We start from the raw sequence: 22,482 nt of genomic DNA, 5'->3' as shown, positions 1-22,482 counted from the left end.
ACTTGGTAGTTGAGAATAAAAATATTCAACTGTTACTTATAATAGTTAAGAAGATTTCTCGAACTAGTTCTTCTACTAGTTCTTTTACTAGTTCTTTTACTAGCATAAAACACATTTAAAAATTCCAAAAACAAAGCAGATATAACTTTGGATTACAAAACATGTATTTTTACAAACAGTGCACATATTTTTGAAACTTTCACTGCACATTAAAGAACAAGATACAAAAATTAAATAAGTCCATTCCTTCTTAAGTCCAAATTGGCTACAGTAACATCAGCTGATGATGAGCTTTCCCAAATTCATCTCCTGTGGTCTTAGGAAATTTAATCAGTACAGATAAGAAAAAAATAGCTTATGATGTATCACATATTAGCCTTATCAGTTGAAATAATGAGATTTTTCTGGAAAACATGATCATCTCTGCTTTCAGTAACATATTTTAACACTCAGCTGAAATTTGTGCCAAGAGATAGAGGTATTCATCACCAAACCTATAACGCCACAGAAGGTTTGTTTTATTTATTTTTTATTTTTTTATTTTTTATTTTTTGAAGGTTTTTTTTTTAAAAAAACTGATGGTTGACCAACAAGAAAACTGTTAACTTGTGACTTTTCAGAGGCATGGAGTTATTTATTTTTAATTTTTGGCTTCTGCAATAAAATTGCATCAAGTTTTTAAAGATATTAACTTTATTAACTTGCAACAATCATTTTAAAATAGTATATAAAAACTGTCACAATGCATCAGAAGCAATGTTTATGTTGCTCAAAATTATTTCTGACAGTGCCAAGATTCAGCTTTTTGAGCCAATCTCAACAGATTGGTGATATAATTCAAATTGTTAACATAACACACAATGATAAATATTGCTCTTAAAAAAAGCAAATGATTTTCCTATTTACAGTTTTTGGAAAAGGTGTACTATAAAAATATTTTTCTCCTCTATATGTTTCCCTGCCATGATAATGTTAAAACATATCTAGATTCTCTTCAAACATCAAATGGTAAAAGTATAACATTCCATTTTAGCTGAAACATTCCTTTACATAGCCAACATATTTTTTCAAGGCACTCTAAGAACTCTCAAGGACACTGAAAGAAAAATGTTCATCTTGTCCAGTGATATTCTGGGTATATTTCTCCCTCCAACTTTTCTAAATTGAACATTGTTAAAACCAGTTTTTCTTCATTTTCCATGGCAGAGTCCTTAAGTTATTTTTCTTTTATTTGGAGCTTCTCCTTCATTTTCAACTTGCTGAGCAGGCAGACTTTTGGTTTCCATGGAAACTGGATTCCTGCGGCTGCGTGTAGGCATTCTTGTTCCACCAACCTAAGAGAGGAAGCAAATAGTTTAATATGTTTACAACATATTTATATACAGTGAACTCCATATTATTTATATATGTACTAATTACCTTGCAAATAGTCCTTTATATATTTTTAATCTCCAGCCACCTGGCTGCTTCTAAACAAACTTTAATTTGACACAGTGTAAAGTACTAAACTTTCAAATGCAATCACAGAAGGAATAGATCAGGGTAGGTGGAGAGAAGTGAAGGGAGAAACTACTCTGTGTTAAACCTGGAAGAGGCTGAAATGTTAAATTAGAAAATGATAGGATGACAGGCTTTTTGAGCAACGTGTTTGCAATAAAGACTGAAGGACAGAAGAAAGGTAGAAATGAAAAAACGATAGGAGAGAAAGGAAATACAAGAAAAAGGTCGGAGGTGGTTAAGAGGGAGAAAAATTGTAAAATGGAGAAAGAGACAAAGAGTAAGAAAAATAGCCAAGTCTGCAGAGAAAACGAGGGAAAATAAATGTGGGGGAAAAAAGGAAGGCAAAAAAAGAACCCAAGTAAAAAGGAAAACTTGAGAAGCTGAAAGAGAAGATTCTTGCAAGAAAGAAAAATGGGAAGAAAAAATTGGAAGGAGGCTACAGAGGAAAAAAGGAAGAAGGGAAGTGGGAGGAAGAAAGTTTGGTGGGAGGCTGGTGCTACCTTAATATCTACTCCTCTTCAGCAAAAGTAGCTGCCCACCCTCACTTTCTAGTCCACACAGCCTACACAAGAGAGAAGACGTATTCTTAGGACACAATCCCTTGCTAACTGTAGTCCTGCTGAAGATGAGATCTGGAAATTCTGTCATCTCCTTAGACACTAAGAGAACATAGTTTTGACAAGTGGTAATGGAGAAACTCAGGCCTTGCAGAGAAGGGCCAAGGCCATACAGCCTAAAACCATCTCCCCAGGACCTGTCCATTTCTGCTTCTATTTTCCCTGGCCACCTTGCACCCTTTGTATCTTCGCATCTTGTCCAGTGAATTCCAGACCTGGTGGTGATGGGTAATATTGTTACTCCAAGCACACGCATATTCCTAAATATGAGACATATTATTAGCATTGCTCTAAGGGGCTACTGGCTCACTCAGGATGCACCAGACTCCAGCTTCCCTAACCTAGTATGTTATCTCTTCAGGGGTATTTTTTAGTTTACCATCAGATGACCAGAAAGGACAAACTCCAGTTGGGATTTGAGTCTGCCAGTGTCTGTCCGAATCTGATGAACTTTTCAAATGCACTGATTAGAAAAGGGCTGTGATTTTCAGATTATCTATACCACTCCCTACTCAGCTGATATTTACTATAAGAGTATAGTGATGACCCTAAATTGTATCTACTATATCGCTGAGGAAAGTAAGCATTGTGAAACTTCCATCATGAGATTTTGTGTGTGTGTGTGTGTGTGTGTGTGTGTGTGTGTCTAATGCGTATCTGGTACCAAAGTTGTAGAAAGAGAAAAGGGATGGGCACAGAGCCTCTGCAAAAGCACTGGAAGTGGAAAAAGTCAGGAGTGGCATAGGAAGCAAGGGGAAGCGCTCCTCCATGAAGCAAGAGGCAGATATAGACTCCACTGTGGTATCTCTCAGGGTTAGTACTTAAGGCACTACACAAAGATGAGAACTGCAAGTGGACTAGGGACTAAAGGATTGTATCAGAGACAGGAATATTTGTTATATGAGTTTTTACACCATTAAATATGTGGATGATTTTTGTTTCATGTAGGGTGTTACATCCTTAGGTTTCCTGAAGCCTTAGTGTTTTCCTATTGCTGCTAAGGCTAGAAACCCTGTCTGCTTACCTTGACTTGGAGTCCCATTCCCATGGCCTGGTTAGGAGGAAGTAAGGGAGGAAGGTCAGGTAATTCCCACCAGACATAAAGCTAGATTGTAGCGAGATGTGTAAGAGATGACCAAAAACTTTCAAGGACTTGAAAACATATCAAACCAAGCATTAATTATCTAACTGGACCTAACAGCTGTGTCTCAGATAATCTCACTAAGGGTTTGTCCTTGGCACTGAATATATGAAGTGTCTTAAAAAATACAAACCAGCAACTGCTCGGTCATATACATATAAGTGAACTGTTTACTTTTGTATTTATATGGCCAAACCCTGAACATATGGAATCATATTGAAGTATTAAACCAAAAAGGAATAAGTCACCCCCATACAGAATTGTATGTCACAGGTGAGACACTATAATCAGGACTTCCAAATGAAATGGAAATCTTTATCCTTGAAAGAACACAAATCTTTCAAAAGTAGTTTTCTTTTTTTTTTTTTTTAATTTTTTTTTTTTTCCAACGTTTATTTATTTTTGGGACAGAGAGAGACAGAGCATGAACGGGGGAGGGGCAGAGAGAGAGGGAGACACAGAATCGGAAACAGGCTCCAGGCTCTGAGCCGTCAGCCCAGAGCCCGACGCGGGGCTCGAACTCACGGACCGCGAGATCGTGACCTGGCTGAAGTCGGACGCTTAACCGACTGCGCCACCCAGGCGCCCCTCAAAAGTAGTTTTCAATTAGTTTTAAGTTAGTGAAGAAAATTTTGCCTTAGGAAGTTATAAAAATCACTAGTCAAATGAAATTTAAACTGGAAATAACAAACCAGAACTGTAGACAAAATGATTTAAAATGTTAACTTTATCCATTCTTTCACTTATAGCAACTAGTTAACCATATTTATATGTTTTCATGGCCAGAGTTAGCTAAGAATGAGCAAGGAGTTCTCATTTCTAAAAAGATCTTCCCATACAGTAACATTAGGGTAAAGAACTGAAAAATATAAACAACATCATTACTCTAAATTATAAAAAGATCCTCAATATTTGCATTCCAGCCATTTCTAAAAGGATTTGAAAACACAGATTAATATACCATGGGGGGGGGGGGGGAAGAGAAGATATCCATAGAATATGTAACTGATAGCTGTTCCAGGACACATACTGGTAAGATTATGGAACTCAGACAGTAATTTTGACTCAAAGATTTTTGTCAGCAGGGAAGGAAAATACACTCAGTTTTTACTTCCTGAACGTTCAGATCCACTTGTACAGAACAAAACTCTTCCTACAACTAAACCCAAACTGGAGTATCTTATATGATATAAAGAATGAGTGACATGATGAAGAGTTTCTCTAGCCATGGCTTTATAAAAGTTTCAGACAGGGAAAAGTCATTCAACTGGTATTTCCAGGAAGGATTCTACAAAGAGAGTAATGTTAATTATAACTCAATAAATATGGAGTTATACAATACTTTGTAAACACAATTTAGTCCTTAACAGTTCAGCGTACATTTAATAAGGTGCTGCATTCACTAATGGCTAAAACTTGCTTTTCTATTTTTCTATACCCTACTTATCAATTTTTAATTGTACCACCGTAATTTTATCGTATATATTCTTCTGCAAATTGTCTCAAATATTTAATGATATCAAACAGTATAAATAAATAAAAATCAGAAAAAAATGTAACTTTGCTTTTCATAGGAACACAGGGATTTAACTAGGTGGATGCTCCCACTGGACAAGCTATTAGAATTTTCTTTAGTTGACTTATAAACCTTACAAAAATAGAAACTTCCACTGATAATAAATGGACTCAGTAAAGCATAAAACTTTATCTACTCTTTTGAAAATAGTTTTTAGAATGATATTGCGATTAATGTAGCAAATGTGGACAGGCTGTTAAAATACTGTACTGTCAATGAAACAGATAAACAACCTAATGGAACATTTAATTGCCAAAAAGATCTTACCTTTTGTTGTGGTGTGGGACCTAGTGATTTAGGTGGAAAAGTACAAGGTATTCTTCCATGATGGATATGATATGGTAGTAACAGACTGGGATCTAAAGGGACCCAGGGAACTGAGAGACTGGAAGGTACACCAGGAAGGCTGCAATGTGTTTTATGTAAATTGTAGGCTGTCCTAGTAACTTTTCCATCAGATGTCTTGTAGATCAGGAGTGAAGAATCTTCTGCTGCGTGAGACAACAAGTAGGAACCCTCCTGCAAGCTAAATCATACAAGGAAATACAACTCATTGGCTCATTGTGTCAATTTCAACAGCATTTTCTCAATCATGATCTATTAGTAAAATTGAAAACAATTATAGGAAGGGAATACCACCTCTAAAAACACTTCTATGACCAAATAACTTTTAGTAAGTCTTATTTTTGACTATTTTCATGATTTTTAGGCAATTATTTTTTTTTTATTACATTTCTTTATTTTTGAGAGGCAGAGACAGAGCGTGAGTGGGGGAGGGGCAGAGAGAGAGGGAGACACAGAACCTGAAGCAGGCTCCAGGCTCTGAGCTATCAGCACAGAGCCCGACGCGGGACTCGAACTCATGGACTGCGAGATCATGACCTGAGCCGACGTTGGACTCTTAACCGACTAAGCCACCTTTAGGAAATTATTTTAATTCTTATTCCAAAGTTCAGGATATATAATTACTTTCTTTTTACTATTATCTCAATCAATTTTTAAGTGTTTGGTAATTTAATGGGAAACAGTCTAATTCTCTAATCCATGGATAACATATAATGAAAACCATTTCAGGAGTGTACATACACAACAAACACAGAACCTGCTTTGTATCCAGTAATATAAAGATTAAGAGATATAGAAGTGAATATGATATAGTTTAAAAGAAAGTGGAAGGAAAAAAATGGAACAATCACAAAATATAAGGTGCTATTAGAAAAAAAATAACAGCAGCAGCTGATAGGTATGAATGTTTATCATGAGCTAACTATTATACTGCTTAAAAACCATTTTACTATTGAATTCTCAACAACAAATCTTTAAGGCATAATTTTAATTATTCACCCCATATTAGAGCTAAATAGAAATTAGAGACACTAAACAATCTGCCCAAAGTTCTGAGTGCAGGGCTTAGATATACACTCAGGGGGTTGAATTCCATAGGCCATAACCTTAATTATGATTCTCTACCATTACAATAATCACTTCTATCAAACAACAAATCTACATTTTCCTTGTCTCCTTAGAAAGCTTTAAGGAATTCAGTATATCAACATAAAGAGCCAAAAGGCTATGATTAACATCCTGTGCTTTCTTGGGATTTTATATTCCTCTAGCTCAAAGGTGCTAGAACATCAGCTATTTCCCATATCATTTAAAATAAGGATTAATCATACTTTAGTTAAATGCATCTGCCTACAAACCTGGTAAGTTATGTTCCATTAATTTCTTTTTAGAAATTAAAAAAAATTTTTTTAATGTTTACTTTTGACACAGAGTGCAAGCAGGGAAGGAGCAGAAAGAAACAGAGACACAGAATCGTTCTGAGCTGTCAGCACAGAGCCTGACGCAGGGCTCACATTCATGAGCCATGAGATCATGACCTGAGCTGATGTCAGATGCTTAACCGACTGAGCCACCCAGGTGCCCTGTTCCCATTAATGGGATACTTCAAGGAAGAGAGTCTTCAAAGTACCATACAGTGCAATGTACATGGATGGGTACTAACCATGGTAGGCAGAATAATGACCTCCCAAAGATGCCTATACCTTAAACCCTAGAGTCTGTGAATATATTACATTACCTGGCAAAGCAGAACTAAGATGGAATTAAAGTTCTAATCTGATTTTAAAATGGTAAGATTTTCCTGGATTATGTTAGTGGGCCCAATGTAATCAGAAGAGTCCTTCAATGTAGAATAGGGAGGCAGAAGGGACTCAGCGGGGAGATGTAACTATGAAGAAGTCAGAACAATGTGATGTGAAGTCTCAACCTGCCTTTGAAACTTTGAAAAAGGAAGAGGTCAACAAGGCAAGGAATACAGGTGGCCTCTAGAATTCACAAATGTCCAGGAAAGAGATCATACCCAGAGTCTACAGAAAAAAAAAAAAAAAAAAAAATCACTCTGGCTGACACCTTGATTTTAGCCCAGCAGACCTGTTAGACTTAACAGAATTGAAAGATAATAAATTTGTATTGTTTTACAATATGAATTTTGTGGGAATTTGCTATAGCTGCAGTAGAAAATGAATACACAAACTAAGATATCGATAATAAAATTTCAAAAAGCATCTGACAAATGTCATGTATAAGTACTGTGCTTCACATGAAGAACACAGTACACAAAATAAAATTTCTGCCACAGAATCACAGAACTGAACAGTACCTATGAAATTAATAAACTCAACACCATCATTTTATAAATAAGGAAACTAACATAATAAGTTGCATAATAAGTAGAAGACTCAGAAGTTTGAGATTTTTTCACTTTTAGTTCAGACTCTTGAATTGTTTTTTAGTTTATCTTTAGTAAGGGCATAACAGGAATGCAAAGGTTCACATAATGAAACAGTCTGATAAAAATACTCAGGTGGGGAATCTATATTCAAGATTTCTCTGGACTTACTGAGTTTTGAACACCAGCTCTATGTTGCTTCCTTATCCTGAATATATAAACAATATAGCTAGGCTACGCTCCTTAATGGCCCCCAGAATATCCACATCTTAATCTCCAGAACTTTGGAATGTTACCTTCAATGGCTTTCCAAATGTGATTAAGGTGCAATGTGACAAAGGAAGCAGAAATTTGAATGATGCACTTTGAAGATGGAGAAAGAGGCCACAAATCAAGGAATATGACTATGACCTTAGAACCTCCAAAAAGAATCAGTTCTGCTGACATGAGTTTAGACCAGTGAAAATGATTTTGGATTTGTGACCTCCAAAACTGTAGAAGAGTAAGTCTGCGCTGTTTTAAACCAGTAACTTTGTGGTAATTTGTTACAGTGACAATAGGAAACCAATACAACAGAGCCTTACAGAAAAATGTTTATTTACTAGTAAGCTGGGTACTATTATATTATCCTTTTATTTATATTTTCACAATTTAAATCTTGACAAAATAGAATAAATGTTGCATTTCTGGTTTTTTTTTTTATCTACCCCTAATAGAATATATTCCAAGTTTCTATGAATTTTCACCCAAGAAAATCATACATATCAACGCAAAATGTCCAAAAAATACTTACCTACTCAATTTCTTTAGAATGTGTTGGAGGATGTTAAATAAACTTGAAATCCTATTAAACAGAAGAAATTCATGTAAAGTTAAATGTTAAAAAAAAAGGTATTCTTAACAATTGTGGCTTCTCAGAAAGAGAAATACCCTCATTAACAAAGCAAAAAAAAAAAACAAAACCCATAAAATAATAGAAAATAGAGAATGCCAAAAATATGATTAAATTAAAAGACTTGGGGCGCCTGGGTGGCTCAGTCGGTTAAGCGTCCGACTTCAGCTCAGGTCACGATCTCGTGGTCCATGAGTTCGAGCCCTGCGTCGGGCTCTGGGCTGATGGCTCAGAGCCTGGAGCCTGCTTCCGATTCTGTGTCTCCCTCTCTCTCTGCCCCTTCCCCGTTCATGCTCTGTCTCTCTCTCTCTCTCTGTCTCAAAAATAAATAAACGTTAAAAAAAAAGTTTTAAAAGACTTAAAAATTTACTTAATTTTTGCCATTTCCTGATTTCTCTTCACAATCATAAAGTATTTGACCTGTGTGAATCAGATGTAAAGAGATCACAATTTTATATTCAAATTATAAACTTTAAAAATATTCAGAAGTCTTCAGCAGAACTAATCTGCAAAGAGCTTGCCTTTTAGAGAAGGTGGTGAATTAGCTTCCAAAGTAACTGAGAGGTATTTTAAATGTGTGATGCCAGAGAAGCCACTGAGTGGCGACAGGATAGTTAAAAGGAAATGAAATATATTTCTTTTGTATCTTTTCTAGACCTAAATTCATTCCTCAACTATTTATTTAAAAATAGGTTTCATTGGGAATGGTGGGGCAGGCAGTGAGTAATGCATGGAAAACATTTTTTATTCATGTAAAGAAAAAAAATTACCCCTCAAAAGAGGTAGTCCTTATAATAGAAGTGGACATTTTTGAGAACAAGCAGAGAATTCAAGACTGAATCTGAAATCCTTCAAAAATTGTGTCAAGCCCCAAAGCTGGAACTCTGCAACCAGTATGAGTCAGGACAGTGCTCATCCTACCGGTGAATCAAACATCTTCACTACCAAGGTTATCACTCTAGCTTGGCTGTGTGCTCTGGAGCAAATCACTCTAAGGCCCAGCTTCCCAACATGTAAAATGGGGATAATACTACCACCAGTCTTTTCTCGAAAGCTGTGACATACAAATTAGATAACGTTCGTAAGTTATGTTCCTTTGCATTTTGGTACGTGGAGTCCTGAGCACAATAAACTCATTTCAATCTGATGTACAGTCATCCGTGGCACAGGGGAAACTTTTAGAAGTCAGGATGTGTAAATAGAAAGCTTGGAGCTACGAGTCTAGGACTGTACTGTTCTTTCCCATCCCTGAAAAGGAGTGACGTGTGCTCTCATGCACTTCCCAGATGCTGGGCTACTACTCTCCCTCTAGCCTTCTCTGTCTGAAGTAGAAAGACTGGAACCACTGGTATTCTATTTAACTGGAAAATGCAGATGATTAATACAGATGGATCACAAACTGGGTCAGGGGAAGCCTCAATGTATAAAAGGTATAAAAGTCTTGAAAATAAATGATTTAAATTTAACCAATATTTAGAGATAAATGAAAATTAGTGATCATATTAACAAGTTTTTAAAATCCCACCACAAAGCAAACTTTCTTACTTGAGTGCTGAGAGTTTTTCTTTTAATTCTTCTGAGGTAATTTCTTCTAGCAGAAAAAGCTTTGAAGTAAATGCATCAATATGTCCTAAAATAAAATATCAAACTTAAAAAGAACAATTGCAGTACTGAAAAACAAAAAAAAGTTATCCAGTCTCCTTAAAGATGTTTTTACAAAAACTTTTTTTTACAAAAATGTAACACCTGCAAAGGAATTTTACGTTCTAAAAGAGAATTATACATTTTATTAAGTTTATTAAGTAAAGCTGCATTTTAAAATGACACTAAAGTCAGATTATAAAAGACATACATATTAATTCTAAAATATTTGCTGAATATAGAAAAGTTTACGCATATGCACACCAAAAACTAACCTCTAAGTCCCAGATTTAAGAGTAACAACTGATAAGGGGCCTGGGTGACTCAGTTGGTTAAGCGTCTGACTCTTGTTTTCATATCAGGTCATGATCTCACGGTTCATTAGATCAGGCCCCATGTCAGTTTCTGTGCTGACAGTGTTGAGCCTGCTTGGGATTCTCTGTCTCCTTCTGTCTCTGCCCCTCCCCTGCTCGTGCACACCCTCTTTTTCTCTCAAAATAAATAAAATTAAAAAAAAACCCTAACTTACAATATTGGTGTTTCTATTTCCTATTAACGTTGCATTTTCATAGAGATTAAATTTTTAGAGAAATATGTATCTATTATCAAAGTAAGCGGATAGTCAGATTTATAGTTTGGGTATGTTCTCCACATCTCTAACACACACCTGGTTGTTAAGATAAGAATTAGATTATAAAAATCCAGCTTAATTATTCACAAAAGCCAACATATGGAAACAACCTAAGCATATATCAATGGATGAATGGATAAAAATGTGGTATACATAAAACATGGAATATTAGCCATGAGAAAGAAGGAAATTCTGTTTACAACAATATAGATAGACTTAAGGACATTATGTTACGGAAAATAAGAATGAAAGCCCTGAGTTAAATGTTACAAAATCAAGTCAATACAAAAACCATGCTTTGTACCAGAGTTAAAAACATCAATTAGTATGACAAGAATGTAACACTCACCAATGCTGAAAATATCACTTTTTGTCTTTATTTTTTAACTTGCAATATTTAGCTATCAAAACACATTACCTGGGAAGCTGACGTCAATCACTGGGACAACAAAAAATGCACATGTCATTTTTATATATAGCTCCCTTTCATTTGCTTTGTGCTCATAAAAAGAATTAGAAACATTTTTATCAGATGCTCTACCTTAAAACAATGACTCCATTTGTCCTACGTCCATTTGTTATTTCCTATGCCAAGTTTTAGTTTCACCTCTGCATTTCTAACACTCATTATACAGTGGCATTTCTTTTTTCAACGTTTTTATTTATTTTTGGGACAGAGAGAGACAGAGCACGAATGGGGGAGGGGCAGAGAGAGAGGGAGACACAGAATCGGAAACAGGCTCCAGGCTCCGAGCCATCAGCCCAGAGCCTGATGCGGGGCTCGAACTCACGGACCGAAAGATCGTGACCTGGCTGAAGTCGGATGCTTAACCGACTGCACCACCCAGGCGCCCCTATACAGTGGCATTTCTAATAACTGCTTTAATAACTGTAGAAAGGGAGTATTAAATATAATAAAATATATTTAGACATTTACTAAATATGCCTTTGAGGAGATTAATAAGTCATATCTTTTTAAAGAAATCTCAGTAAAAAATATAGTATATGTCAAATATGGTCAAAGATAACTCTATAGAGAAGGCCAGACTAAGTTATAGGAGCCCTACTTCTTCAAGGAGTTTACAATTCTCTCAATATTTGAGCATTTTCACCTGTGGGCCTCAAATGACTCCTGTGTACTTGAGATATTTATCTCCTTAGCCCTTGGGGCAGCCGAGGAAGGCCTGGAACGGAAAGTTTCTTGGCCACTGCCCTTCAGCCATGACCAATCTCTTGTACATCAAACTGGGCTATCCAAAGGTGGGAAAAATTGCTTTACAGAGTACAAATAAAGCCTTTGTGTAACACAACTAAAGGCTTTCTATACATGCATCAAATCATACATATATTCAAACACACCTATACATGCGTACACACATACACACAGGCAATCTTTGCTTTGCATGCAGTATGGGATGATAAAAATAACCATACAAACTGAAGCCATGCAAGCAATTTTAATGATCAGCTGGAAAATACAGTTGTTCCATAACCATTAAAACTTTTTGTCAAAACATTATGAATTCCCCATCAATTGTAAATGTTTAGGGAAATGAAAAAGAGAGTAAAATTAATATTTATTTATATACTGGAATTCACAACATTATAAACACTGAAGATTATTTTATTTATAGAGAACTTATCAAGAGCAGTTTGAACACTGCTTGTCACCTTATTTTGGTACAACTTATGATAGAAAGCAAGCATCTCTTCTATGCTGTGAACTGTCATACTCCTTTCTAAGTTAGGATCAGCTTCCAACATTGTATCCTCTATACTTCTGATGTCAGGAAACATCTCCAAGAGTTCCTTTAATGTAAAATCTTATGCTGGTGTCACTTTTTCATCCTTTATGTCACAACCACTTTCCTCATTTGTGTCCCTAAGTTGGCCTTCACTTCATTCCCATGGCGACACATCTGCACTCTCTTGAACAGCAGCGGTGCTGACATTCCCACGGTTGGCTATTTCTCCTGCAACCCCACTTCTGTTCAATTCCAACTGCACTTCCAGCAGTATCGCTGTATATTTCTTGGCTGTGCTTTAATCGTGGTCGGCCAACTATCTGTGTGATTATCCACTTTTGTAAAATGTCATGAGTTTATCACTGGGAGGCAAGGAAGGAACACAACGACACACTTTGTTTTCTGTGTGTGAACTCGGGACACAGGTACACAGTGACCACTGACAGACTGGAAAATGTGACATAACCGGTCACTGGTCATGATGTGCGTCTGTGTGGACTGGAGAGTCAGCAGTGAAGTCTGGAGTTTATACGATTAGTTACAGTAAATATACCAAAGTAACTGAAACTGGTGTATCTTAAAACTGCAAATTCACAGGCCTGTCTTTTGTCATTTATATAGAACTGATATATAAAAAGGATTAGAAGGTAGATACACAAGTGGTAAGATTACTTCAGGAATTTTCTTTAAGGAGTAACTCTTAATGTTTTTAAGGGGTTTGAGGATAAAAAGAATACTACAATTGAGGAGAAGAGAACTTGTTCATGGTAAAGAAGCAGACATATATTAAAAAAACAAAACAAACAAAAAAAACCCAGTACATTTATTCTACCTGAAAAAGAGACTATGAGCTACAGAAGTGGTTCTCAAGGTGCAGTCCCCAGACCAGCAACAGCAGCAGCACCAGAAAACATGCTAGAAATGGTAAGCCTTAGGTCCCCTCCCAGACCTACTGAGCTAGACACTATAGAGTCAGGGCCAGAAATCTCTACTCTCACAAGCCCTACTTGTGATTCTGATGAACAATCAAATTTGAAAATCACTGAACGCATGTCCTACAAACCAACGTGCTCTTCAGTTAAAGAAAGTAACTCCGATCTTATATCACTGTCTTTTCTTGTAAGGTAAGTTTTATCTTAATCGCTCAATCATGCAGATAAACTCTATCCTCACTGTTTTCTCCAAAAGATCTAATGCACTGTTCCCCAATTTTGATTTCTGAGGAAAAACCATCTTAAATTTCCTCAAAATCTTGAGATCACAGGGTTGGATGGGGAAAAAAATAACAAAATGCTTAAGTTAAATAGAGGAGTGGCTAGCAATGGTCAAAAGGAAAACTCAGGCCACATTTGAGAAAGGACTGTGGTGCATGAGTGCATGAATATGAGCATTTGGAAAGTTTCTAATCAAGACTTTAAGAATTCAGTTTCTAGAACACAGTAAAATCAGTTGTTTTAATTTACACTGATTAGTATTGTCACATACAAAGTACTTCACTTTTGTTACATCTAACACCTACACCTCCCTCCCCCAATTCTTCCGTAGGCCTTTTTAGTGTTATGGCAAAGTTATTAACACTTAAAAACTGAATGAATCCTGGTCCTGCCAACTGAAAAACTCTGTATCTATGAATAAGTTACTTAATTATTCTGAACTTTTCTTTTCTCTTTTGCTTATAGCAGTGGTCTACACACATCAAAAACTTAGAGCACTTAAAACAGAGCAAATTATTTTGGAAAAGTTAAAATAATATACAATGTATGAATAACTATGCTTTGTTTTGAGAAATCTTGGTTTAATGCTGTGTGATACAACTATTTGAAGGATGGATTAAAAGTTCAATTCATTTTGGGGTGCCTGGGTGGCTCAGTCAGTTAAGCATCTGACTTCAGCTCAGGTCATGATCTTGCGGTTTGCGAGTTCAAGCCCCACATCGGGCTCTGTGCTGACAGCTGAAGCCTAGAGCCTACTTCAAATTCTGTGTCTTCCTCTCTCTCTGCCCCTCCCTTGCTTGCTCGCTCTCTCTCTCAAAAATAAGTAGACATTAAAAAATTAAAAAAAAAAAAAGTTGAATTCATTTTACTACAGGTCTGTGAGAGCTAAAAAAAGATCCAATGATACAAAGATCTAAATGCAGCAAATGGCTCATTGCTGGGCTTGCTGAAGAGTGACAGTGATTGTTTTTAACACCATACACCAATTACACAAAAGTCTTTGTCTGAATTCTACTAAAGTCCATCTTCCCTGTTGTTAACCAGTTTTTCTTACAAACATTATGACAGGGCCTGCATTCCTATCCTTGAGGCTCTCTGGAAGATTTCAAGAGAGGTTTCTTTTTTTTTTTTTCTAATCTGATTCCAAGTTTTTAAAGTATACAGATATGTAAGTTTTTTGTTTGCTTTTGTTTACAAAAGCACTTTGGGGCGCCTGGTGGCTCAGTCGGTTAAGCAACCAACTCCTGATTTTGGCTCAGGTAATGATCTCATTGTTCATGGGTTTGAGTCCGTGTTGGACTCCGCACTGACCATGGAACTAGCTTGGGGTTTTCTCTCTTTCTCTGCCTAACCCCTGCTCTCTCTCAAAATAAATAAACATTAAAAAAAGTAACATCTTTCATTTTTGGCAAGAAAATCATACTTAACATACCCAAGGATGCTGTACGGCACAACTCTTGGGGTGGCTGTTTACAAGGAAGGGATTGAATACAATGTCTCTCTAGAGGTGTGCTATGTGGAGATAATGAAGATTATTTTCAGTATTATACGTGACAGGACTGTATGACAACATAAAGACAGAGTACAATTTATCAATAATATAAGTAATGTTTAATTTTTCTTTAGAGAACAAATAAATAAGAGTTACAATATTCTCTTCCTACATCCCAGTGGCTTATCTTATGCACACCTAGGGACAAAAAGAACAAAGTATATAAATTCAATGGTTTGTTTTTTACCATTCCCCTTTTCCTTGACTTTTACTGTTCCTTCAACCAGTAATCAAAGGCAACCTCATTCATTCTAAACATAAGTGAGTATCTCCATGTGCCAGACACTGTTTTAGGAGCTTGAGATATGATCAATCAACAAGAAGCCCAAAGACGGGCATCCGATACAATTAAAGTACAAAGTTTACTAGTGGCAACCAGGAAAAGGGATTGGGAATACATTTGTGTGGGTAAAGAGTAAATGAAGCCAACTAGAGGAAAGAAACCTAGAGATGTGAGCCTGGTCTTTGTGGTTGCTTTTCTCTGGAAAAAGCAATGAAAGGCTAAGAAATGAACCAGGGCTTTCAATAGTCTCTCAGAATCAGAGGAACAAAACTGTATTTCGGGATCTATCAATGAAGTGAACACCTAAACTCTGAGTTGGGACCTTGTGTAAAAAGGGGTCCCTGGATTTGGTGATTCTTTAAAAGAACTCATAGGATTTAGCATATAGCTGTACTCATGGATAAGACGTATTACAGTAAAAGGATACAAAGCAAAAGAAAAATGACCAAAAGGAAAAGGTGGGTGGAGTGAGGTCCAGAGGAAACCAGTTGAAATCTATGAGTCTCTCTCGAATTTCTGTTTGGGGATGATGAAAAAATTCTGGAAGTGGACAGTGGTGATGGCTGCATAACAAAATGAATGTACTTCATACCACTGAATTGTACGCTAAAAATGTATTCTGAATTGGATACTACGATGATTAAGATGGTAAATTCTAGGTTATTCTAAAATATGTATATTTACCACAATTAAAAAACAAAGAGTCCCTTCCTACTGAAGTCACATAGGATGCACCTTAATTCTTCCAGCAACAAGTTTTTTTTTTTTTTTTGTATATTGGAAAAGCTCATCAGAGATTTAGCACTCAAGGTTTTTATTGGAGGTTCATAATGTAGGTGCCCACTGCCTAGCACATACCAAAATTCACCTTTCAAAGGAAAGCAGATGTTCAAGATAAGCCATATTGTCTGTACAGTGTGGGTACTATGACCTATCCTTATCAGTTAGACAAAGTCTTCTATCAGTATAGAGAATGGTTTACTAGCTGAGTTCCCACATATCAGCTAAGAGCCAGCCTTGCAAGGTCTTACACAGGTCTTTCCAAGACCTTACCAAGGTCTTGTACAAGACCTTACACAGGTCTTTCCAATGATTGGTAGTGTCAGTCCTGCTACATCAACTCCTATCTATACAGACCCCGAATAGCAATACCCTAGCAGTAAGTGAGAAACAGACTGGTCTTTCTAGGGTCCAAAGTCAAGCTTTAAATGATCTAACTCCCTATATGTGAATTAGGGTAGATTGCAAGTAATCTTGTCTAGGGCCATCTGGGTGGCTCAGTCTGTTGAGCATCTGACTATTTCAGTTCAGGTCATGATCCCAGGGTGGTGGGATCAAGCCTTGCATTGGTCTCCATGGTGAGTGTGGAGCCTGCTTGAGATTCTCTTTCTCTCTCTCTCTCTCTCTTCCCCTCTCTCCAACTCGCAAGTTCTCTCTCTCAAATAAAAAAAACGTTTTCTTTAAGTAGTCTTGTCTAGAGGAAGATACATTTTAGCTTTCTCATTATCTCTACAATTTTTCATATATAACAGCTGGCCCATGATAAAAAACAGCCTGGCATACAATGAAATAACATGGAAAAAAAAAAAGAAACGTGAGATTAATTGTGTCCCCCACAAAAGATATGCTGAATCCCTAATCCACAGTACCTTAGAACATGACCTTCCTTGGAAACAGGATCATAGCAGATATAATTAAAGATTAAGATGAAGTCCTATTAAGATGAGTAGGGTGGGCCTTTAATCCAAGTGACTGGTGTCTGTATAAGAAGAAGACAGAGACACAGGAAGAAGATGCCTTTTGATGAGAGAAACAAGAGATAAGGGTGATGCATCTACAATCCAAAGATGTCAACAACTGCTGGCAAATACCAGATGACAAAAAGCATTCTATCTTCTGAAGGATTCTCTCCTACAGGTTTCGGAGGGATGATCCAGTGACACCTTGATTTTGGATTTCTAGCCTCCAGGACAAGAAATATCTGTCGTCTTAAGCCACTTACTTTGTGGTACTTTGTTACAGTAGTCCTAGGAAACTAATACATAAAAGAAAATAGAAAAGATCCACAAGAAATCTAGAAAACAGAGGCGCTGGGCACAGATTTTAAAATAATTTTACCTACTATGACAAAGGAAAGATTGAGAATTTCTATAGAAAACTATAATCTGTAAAAAAAGAAGCAAATGCAGGGGCCCCTAGGTGCCTCAGTCAGTTGAGTGGGTGACTCTTGATTCTGGCTCAGGTCATGATCCTGGGTCATGAGATCAAACCCATGTCAGGCTCCACACTGAGTGTGGAGACTGCTTAAGATTCCCTTTGCCTTCCTCTGCCCCTCTCCCCTGCTCACCCACGAGCTCTGTCCCTCTCTGAAAGAAAGAAAGAAAGAAAGAAAGAAAGAAAGAAAGAAAGAAAGAAGGAAAGAGCCAAATAGAAAATCTGAAACTGAAAAAAACAATAACTGAAATTAAGGACTCAAGTCATGGGTTAAATAGTGTATCAGGGACAGATGAAGAGGGAATTAATGAAGTAGAAAAAAAATATCAAACATGATGCATGAAGAGTCAAAAGGAAAGGTAAATAAAGAAAAATAAATATAGGACATTAGGGTTACAATAAGATAATAACACTGCAACTAAAATCTTGGAGGAGAAAGAGAGGCAATGGAAAAGCAATGATGGTTGGGGACATAATGACAGAACTCTCCAAAATTGTTCAAAGTCATCAAGTCACATTTTCAAGGAGAAATATGAACCCCAAAAGGAATATTTACAAAGAAAATCTAAACTAAGCACATTGTGGGAAAATTGTTCAAAACCAGGAGGAAGATAAAATTTTGTCTGCCAGAGAAAAGAGACTTGTTACTTTCAAAGGAGCAAAAAATTAACATGGACAGCTGACTTTTCAAGAATAAAGTTGAAATAATAACAACAACAACAACAACAATAATAGTAATAATAATAATAAACCTTTTAGATGAATAAAAACTGGGATTCTCTGTCACTAACATATCTGTAATAAAGATAATATAAAGGGTATTCTTCAGACAGGGAAAAATGACACTAGTTTGAATCTTAGAAATATGAGAAGAAAAGCAGTAAATCAGGTAAATAACATGAATAAATGTAAATGAATATCAAAAGTATATACTAATAATAATGTATACAAAAATAAAATACTATTGTCTGAGAAAAGACTAGAGTACTTTTTAATGGAGATAAGTCAGGGATGCATGTTAAAATTATTAAAGTAGCACTCTCCAACTGAGCTTTTTGTGATGCTTGGAAATATACGCACTGTCCCATATGGTGACCAGATGCAAGTTTCAAGCACTTGAAATATGGCTGGTATAAGTGAGAAACTGAATTTTAAGTTTTACTTAATTTTAATAAATTTATAATAGTCACCTGTGGCTAGGAGCTACTGTATTGGCACACCTAGAGTAACCTTTAAAAGAGGAGTAAAAGAGAAAAGAAAAAAACAAGTAGCAAAAGAGTATATATATTTTTATGTTAACAAAGAACTATTCTGTTAATAAAGGGGAATAAATGGAATAAAAATATATTCAATTCACAAGAAAGCACTAAGACAAAGGTCTCTAAACCAGTGAGTCAAATAGAAGTAATATATAAACTCAAATTTATTACTAATATGTGGTAATTACTATAGGTACTACAGACATTAAAAGAGAAGAGGATATTATGAAGACCTTTATGCCAGTACTTTTCAAAATTTAAACTGAAAACATTTCTTAAAAGCATACACATACCACAAGCTACGAAACTGATGCAAGAAATTAACTATCTGAATGGCTCTAAAACTAATTTAAAAACAGAATTGATAATTAAAAGCTTCTCAAAAAAGAAAACTTTAGGCTCACATGCTTCCTAAGTAAAATTTACCATTTATAGAAGAATTAACACCAACTTTACAGAAATTCTATCAGATAAGAAAAGAAGAGGGAATACATCTGAACTCACTTTATGACATAAACATAACCTTAATATCGACATCTAGGCAAGGTATTACAAACCAATCTCACTCATAAACACAGATGGCAGAATATTAACAAAATTAATACTAATATTAAATTAAATCCGCAAATATATAAAAAGAATAATATATTACGAGCAAGCTGGGTTTATGGCAGGAACACAAGGTTGTATTAACATGTTCTTTTTAAATTTATTTATTTATTCTGAGAGAGAGAGCGAGAGAGAGAGAGAGAGAGAGAGAGAGAGAGAGCGCACGTGCACACAAGTGGGGGAGAGACAGAGGATCCCAAGCAGGCCCCATACTGTCAGCATGGAGCCCAACGTGGGGCCTGAACCCATGAACTCATGAGATCACGACCTGAACCGAAAACAAGATGGACACTTAACCAACTGAACCACCCAGGGGCACCAAGGTTGGATTAACATTTTAAATTCATCAACAGGATATGTCACATTAGAATAAAAAAGTCACAGCAACACATCAAATGCGAAGAAAATAACTGATAGTTTTTTTTTTTTTACCCATTCATGATTAAAATTCTTAAACTAGGAATACTAAGGAACGTCTTTATTATAATAAAAGGTATCTACAAAAACCTATGCAAAATACCAAACGCAATGGTGAAATGTTGAAAACCTTCCCTCTTAAGATTAGAAATATGGTTAAAATGCCCATTATTCACCCTCTAATTAAGTGCTAGGTAATGAAGGCAAGGAAAAATAGGTATAAAGGTTGGAAAGAAGAAATAAAATGGTCATTGTTTGCAGAAGACATGATTGGTTACTTAAAACATCTAAGTCATTAGAATGAATAAGTGAGTTTAGCTAAGTTGTTAGATAGAAGATCAATATACAAAATCAACATGCAAATAAAGTTTATATTTTAGTAACAAACCATAAGAAAGTAAAATGTCAGAAATACCATTTACAATAGCTTAAAAATACCAAATACCAACAAAATGCACTTAAAAGATATACAAGATCTCTACATACAAAATCGTAAAATACTAAGAGAAATTAAAGATATAAATAGAGAAATATACAAAGTTCATAGATTAGAAGATATGTTATTGTGAAGCTATCAATTTGCTACACATTGAGTCAATGCAGTTGCTAACAAAAATCCCATTCTTGCTGTTGTTGGTAGAAACTGACAAGCTGATTCCAAAATTTGTAAATACAAAGGGCCAAGAATAGCCAAGAAACTCCTGAAGAAAACCAATTGACAACATTCACTTTACAACATAGAACATTTTATAAAGCTAGAGTGATTTAAACAGTGTTAACTGTCTAGCTAGAGTAGGTAGAAAAATTAAGTAATTACTCCAGGTGGAGTACTTAAAACAGGTACTGCCTGAAGGACATACAGGGAGTGAGAATTAGATTCACATATATGATTTATAATACAAGTAGCATTGGAGAGCAGCAGAGAAAGGGTGGTATTTTCAATAAAGAGTGCTAAAAATTGAAAATATGATCTTGATATTCCACATAAATACCACATAAAATACCACATAACCTGTGTATCTAAATAGAAGGGGTAGAAAAAAAAAAAAACAAAGATTCTAGAAGATAATATAGGAGAGTATCTTAATGATCTTGCCGGGGGATGCAGTTTAAAATGGGACAAAGAGGGGCGCCTGGGTGGCGCAGTCGGTTAAGCATCCGACTTCAGCCAGGTCACGATCTTGCGGTCCGTGAGTTCAAGCCCCGCGTCAGGCTCTGGGCTGATGGCTCAGAGCCTGGAGCCTGTTTCCGATTCTGTGTCTCCCTCTCTCTCTGCCCCTCCCCCATTCATGCTCTGTCTCTCTCTGTCCCAAAAATAAATAAAAAACTTTGAAAAAAAAAAAAAAAGTAAAATGGGACAAAGAAAGCACTAATCATAAAGGAAATAGTTAAGTTCAAAAGATAGCAGTAACAGACTGAAAAGGCAAGTTACAGAGTGGGAGAAAAATATCTGTAACATTTAAAACCAATAAAGAAGGACCAAACAAACAAAAATGTCACAACAGAGAAATGAGCAAGAAGTTTGAATAGGCAATTCATAAAACTGAACATCCAAATGCTCAATCACATGAAAGAGTGTCCAACTTCATAAACAACTAAAGAAAGGCAAAGTAAAACAATAATGAAATAATACTATCTACCTACCAGCATGGCTAAAATTAAGTCAACTGAGAAGCCCAAGTATGGGCAAGAATGTGAAAAAAATTGGAACCCTCACATATTGCTAATATAAGTGTAAGTTGTCTCAATCATTTTGGAAAACTTTCTGAAATTATCTACTGAATTTGAAAGCATACATAACCTAGTAATTCCACTCCTTGGCATATGCCCAACAGCAATATGTATGCATGCACTAGTAGACATTTACAAATATGTTCAGAGTTCCATTAAAATGGAAACCACACAGACAGGTTCCTAAAGTTAAATGGATAAACTGTAGTATATTCTTATAAAGGAATATGTCAAAATAACAAAAGTAAACTAGTGTTACATACAGTAACAATATGGATAAATTTCACACAACATGGATAAATTTCAAAAATTATGTTAATTGAAAGAAGGCATAAGCAAAAAACTACTATTTTATGGCTCCATGTGTATGGAGTGGGAAAACAAGACTATCACATTGGAATTATGACTACAAATGGAGAAGAGGAAGAAGGCAATGATTGGGAAGGATCACTTGGGGATCTTCTGGGTCACTGGTAGTTTTCAGCTTCTTGATCTGGGTACTAGTTGCAGAGGTACTGGCTTTGTTATAATTCCTTGATTTGTACATTTATATTCTTTCCATTTTCTGAAAGTGTATTATACTTAAAAAGTTAAAAATGGAAGACAAAAACACATCAAGTCAATGGTGTACTTTACAACTATTCTATTTTCTTAGAATGGAAAGAGTACTATGTAGATATTTAAAAATTATGTGTAAGTATAGAGAAGTTATTGCTCTTTGTTTTA

General features: G+C 35.8%; 1 protein-coding gene across 8 annotated transcripts in view; it reads right to left on the bottom strand.

Moving 5' to 3' along the window:
- Nucleotides 1–36: 36 nt before the first annotated feature.
- Nucleotides 37–22,482, bottom strand: part of ICE2 (interactor of little elongation complex ELL subunit 2) — a 64,073-nt gene continuing 41,627 nt past the window's right edge. For all 8 annotated transcript variants that reach the window (XM_047863941.1, XM_047863943.1, XM_047863940.1 and 5 more), the window contains 4 exons: nucleotides 10,006–10,090; nucleotides 8,362–8,412; nucleotides 5,102–5,360; nucleotides 37–1,334 (listed from right to left, as the gene is read on the bottom strand). In XM_047863941.1, the coding sequence (XP_047719897.1) occupies nucleotides 1,212–1,334; nucleotides 5,102–5,360; nucleotides 8,362–8,412; nucleotides 10,006–10,090 (518 nt within the window). In that variant the 3' untranslated portion in view covers nucleotides 37–1,211. The remainder of the gene's footprint in view (nucleotides 1,335–5,101; nucleotides 5,361–8,361; nucleotides 8,413–10,005; nucleotides 10,091–22,482) is intronic.

The sequence above is a fragment of the Prionailurus viverrinus genome, chromosome B3, assembly GCF_022837055.1.
Source record: "Prionailurus viverrinus isolate Anna chromosome B3, UM_Priviv_1.0, whole genome shotgun sequence".
In the NCBI taxonomy this organism is placed as follows: domain Eukaryota; kingdom Metazoa; phylum Chordata; class Mammalia; order Carnivora; family Felidae; genus Prionailurus; species Prionailurus viverrinus.
The sequence above is the reverse complement of the archived record's forward strand: the minus strand, read 5'-3'. Positions and strand labels throughout refer to the sequence as shown.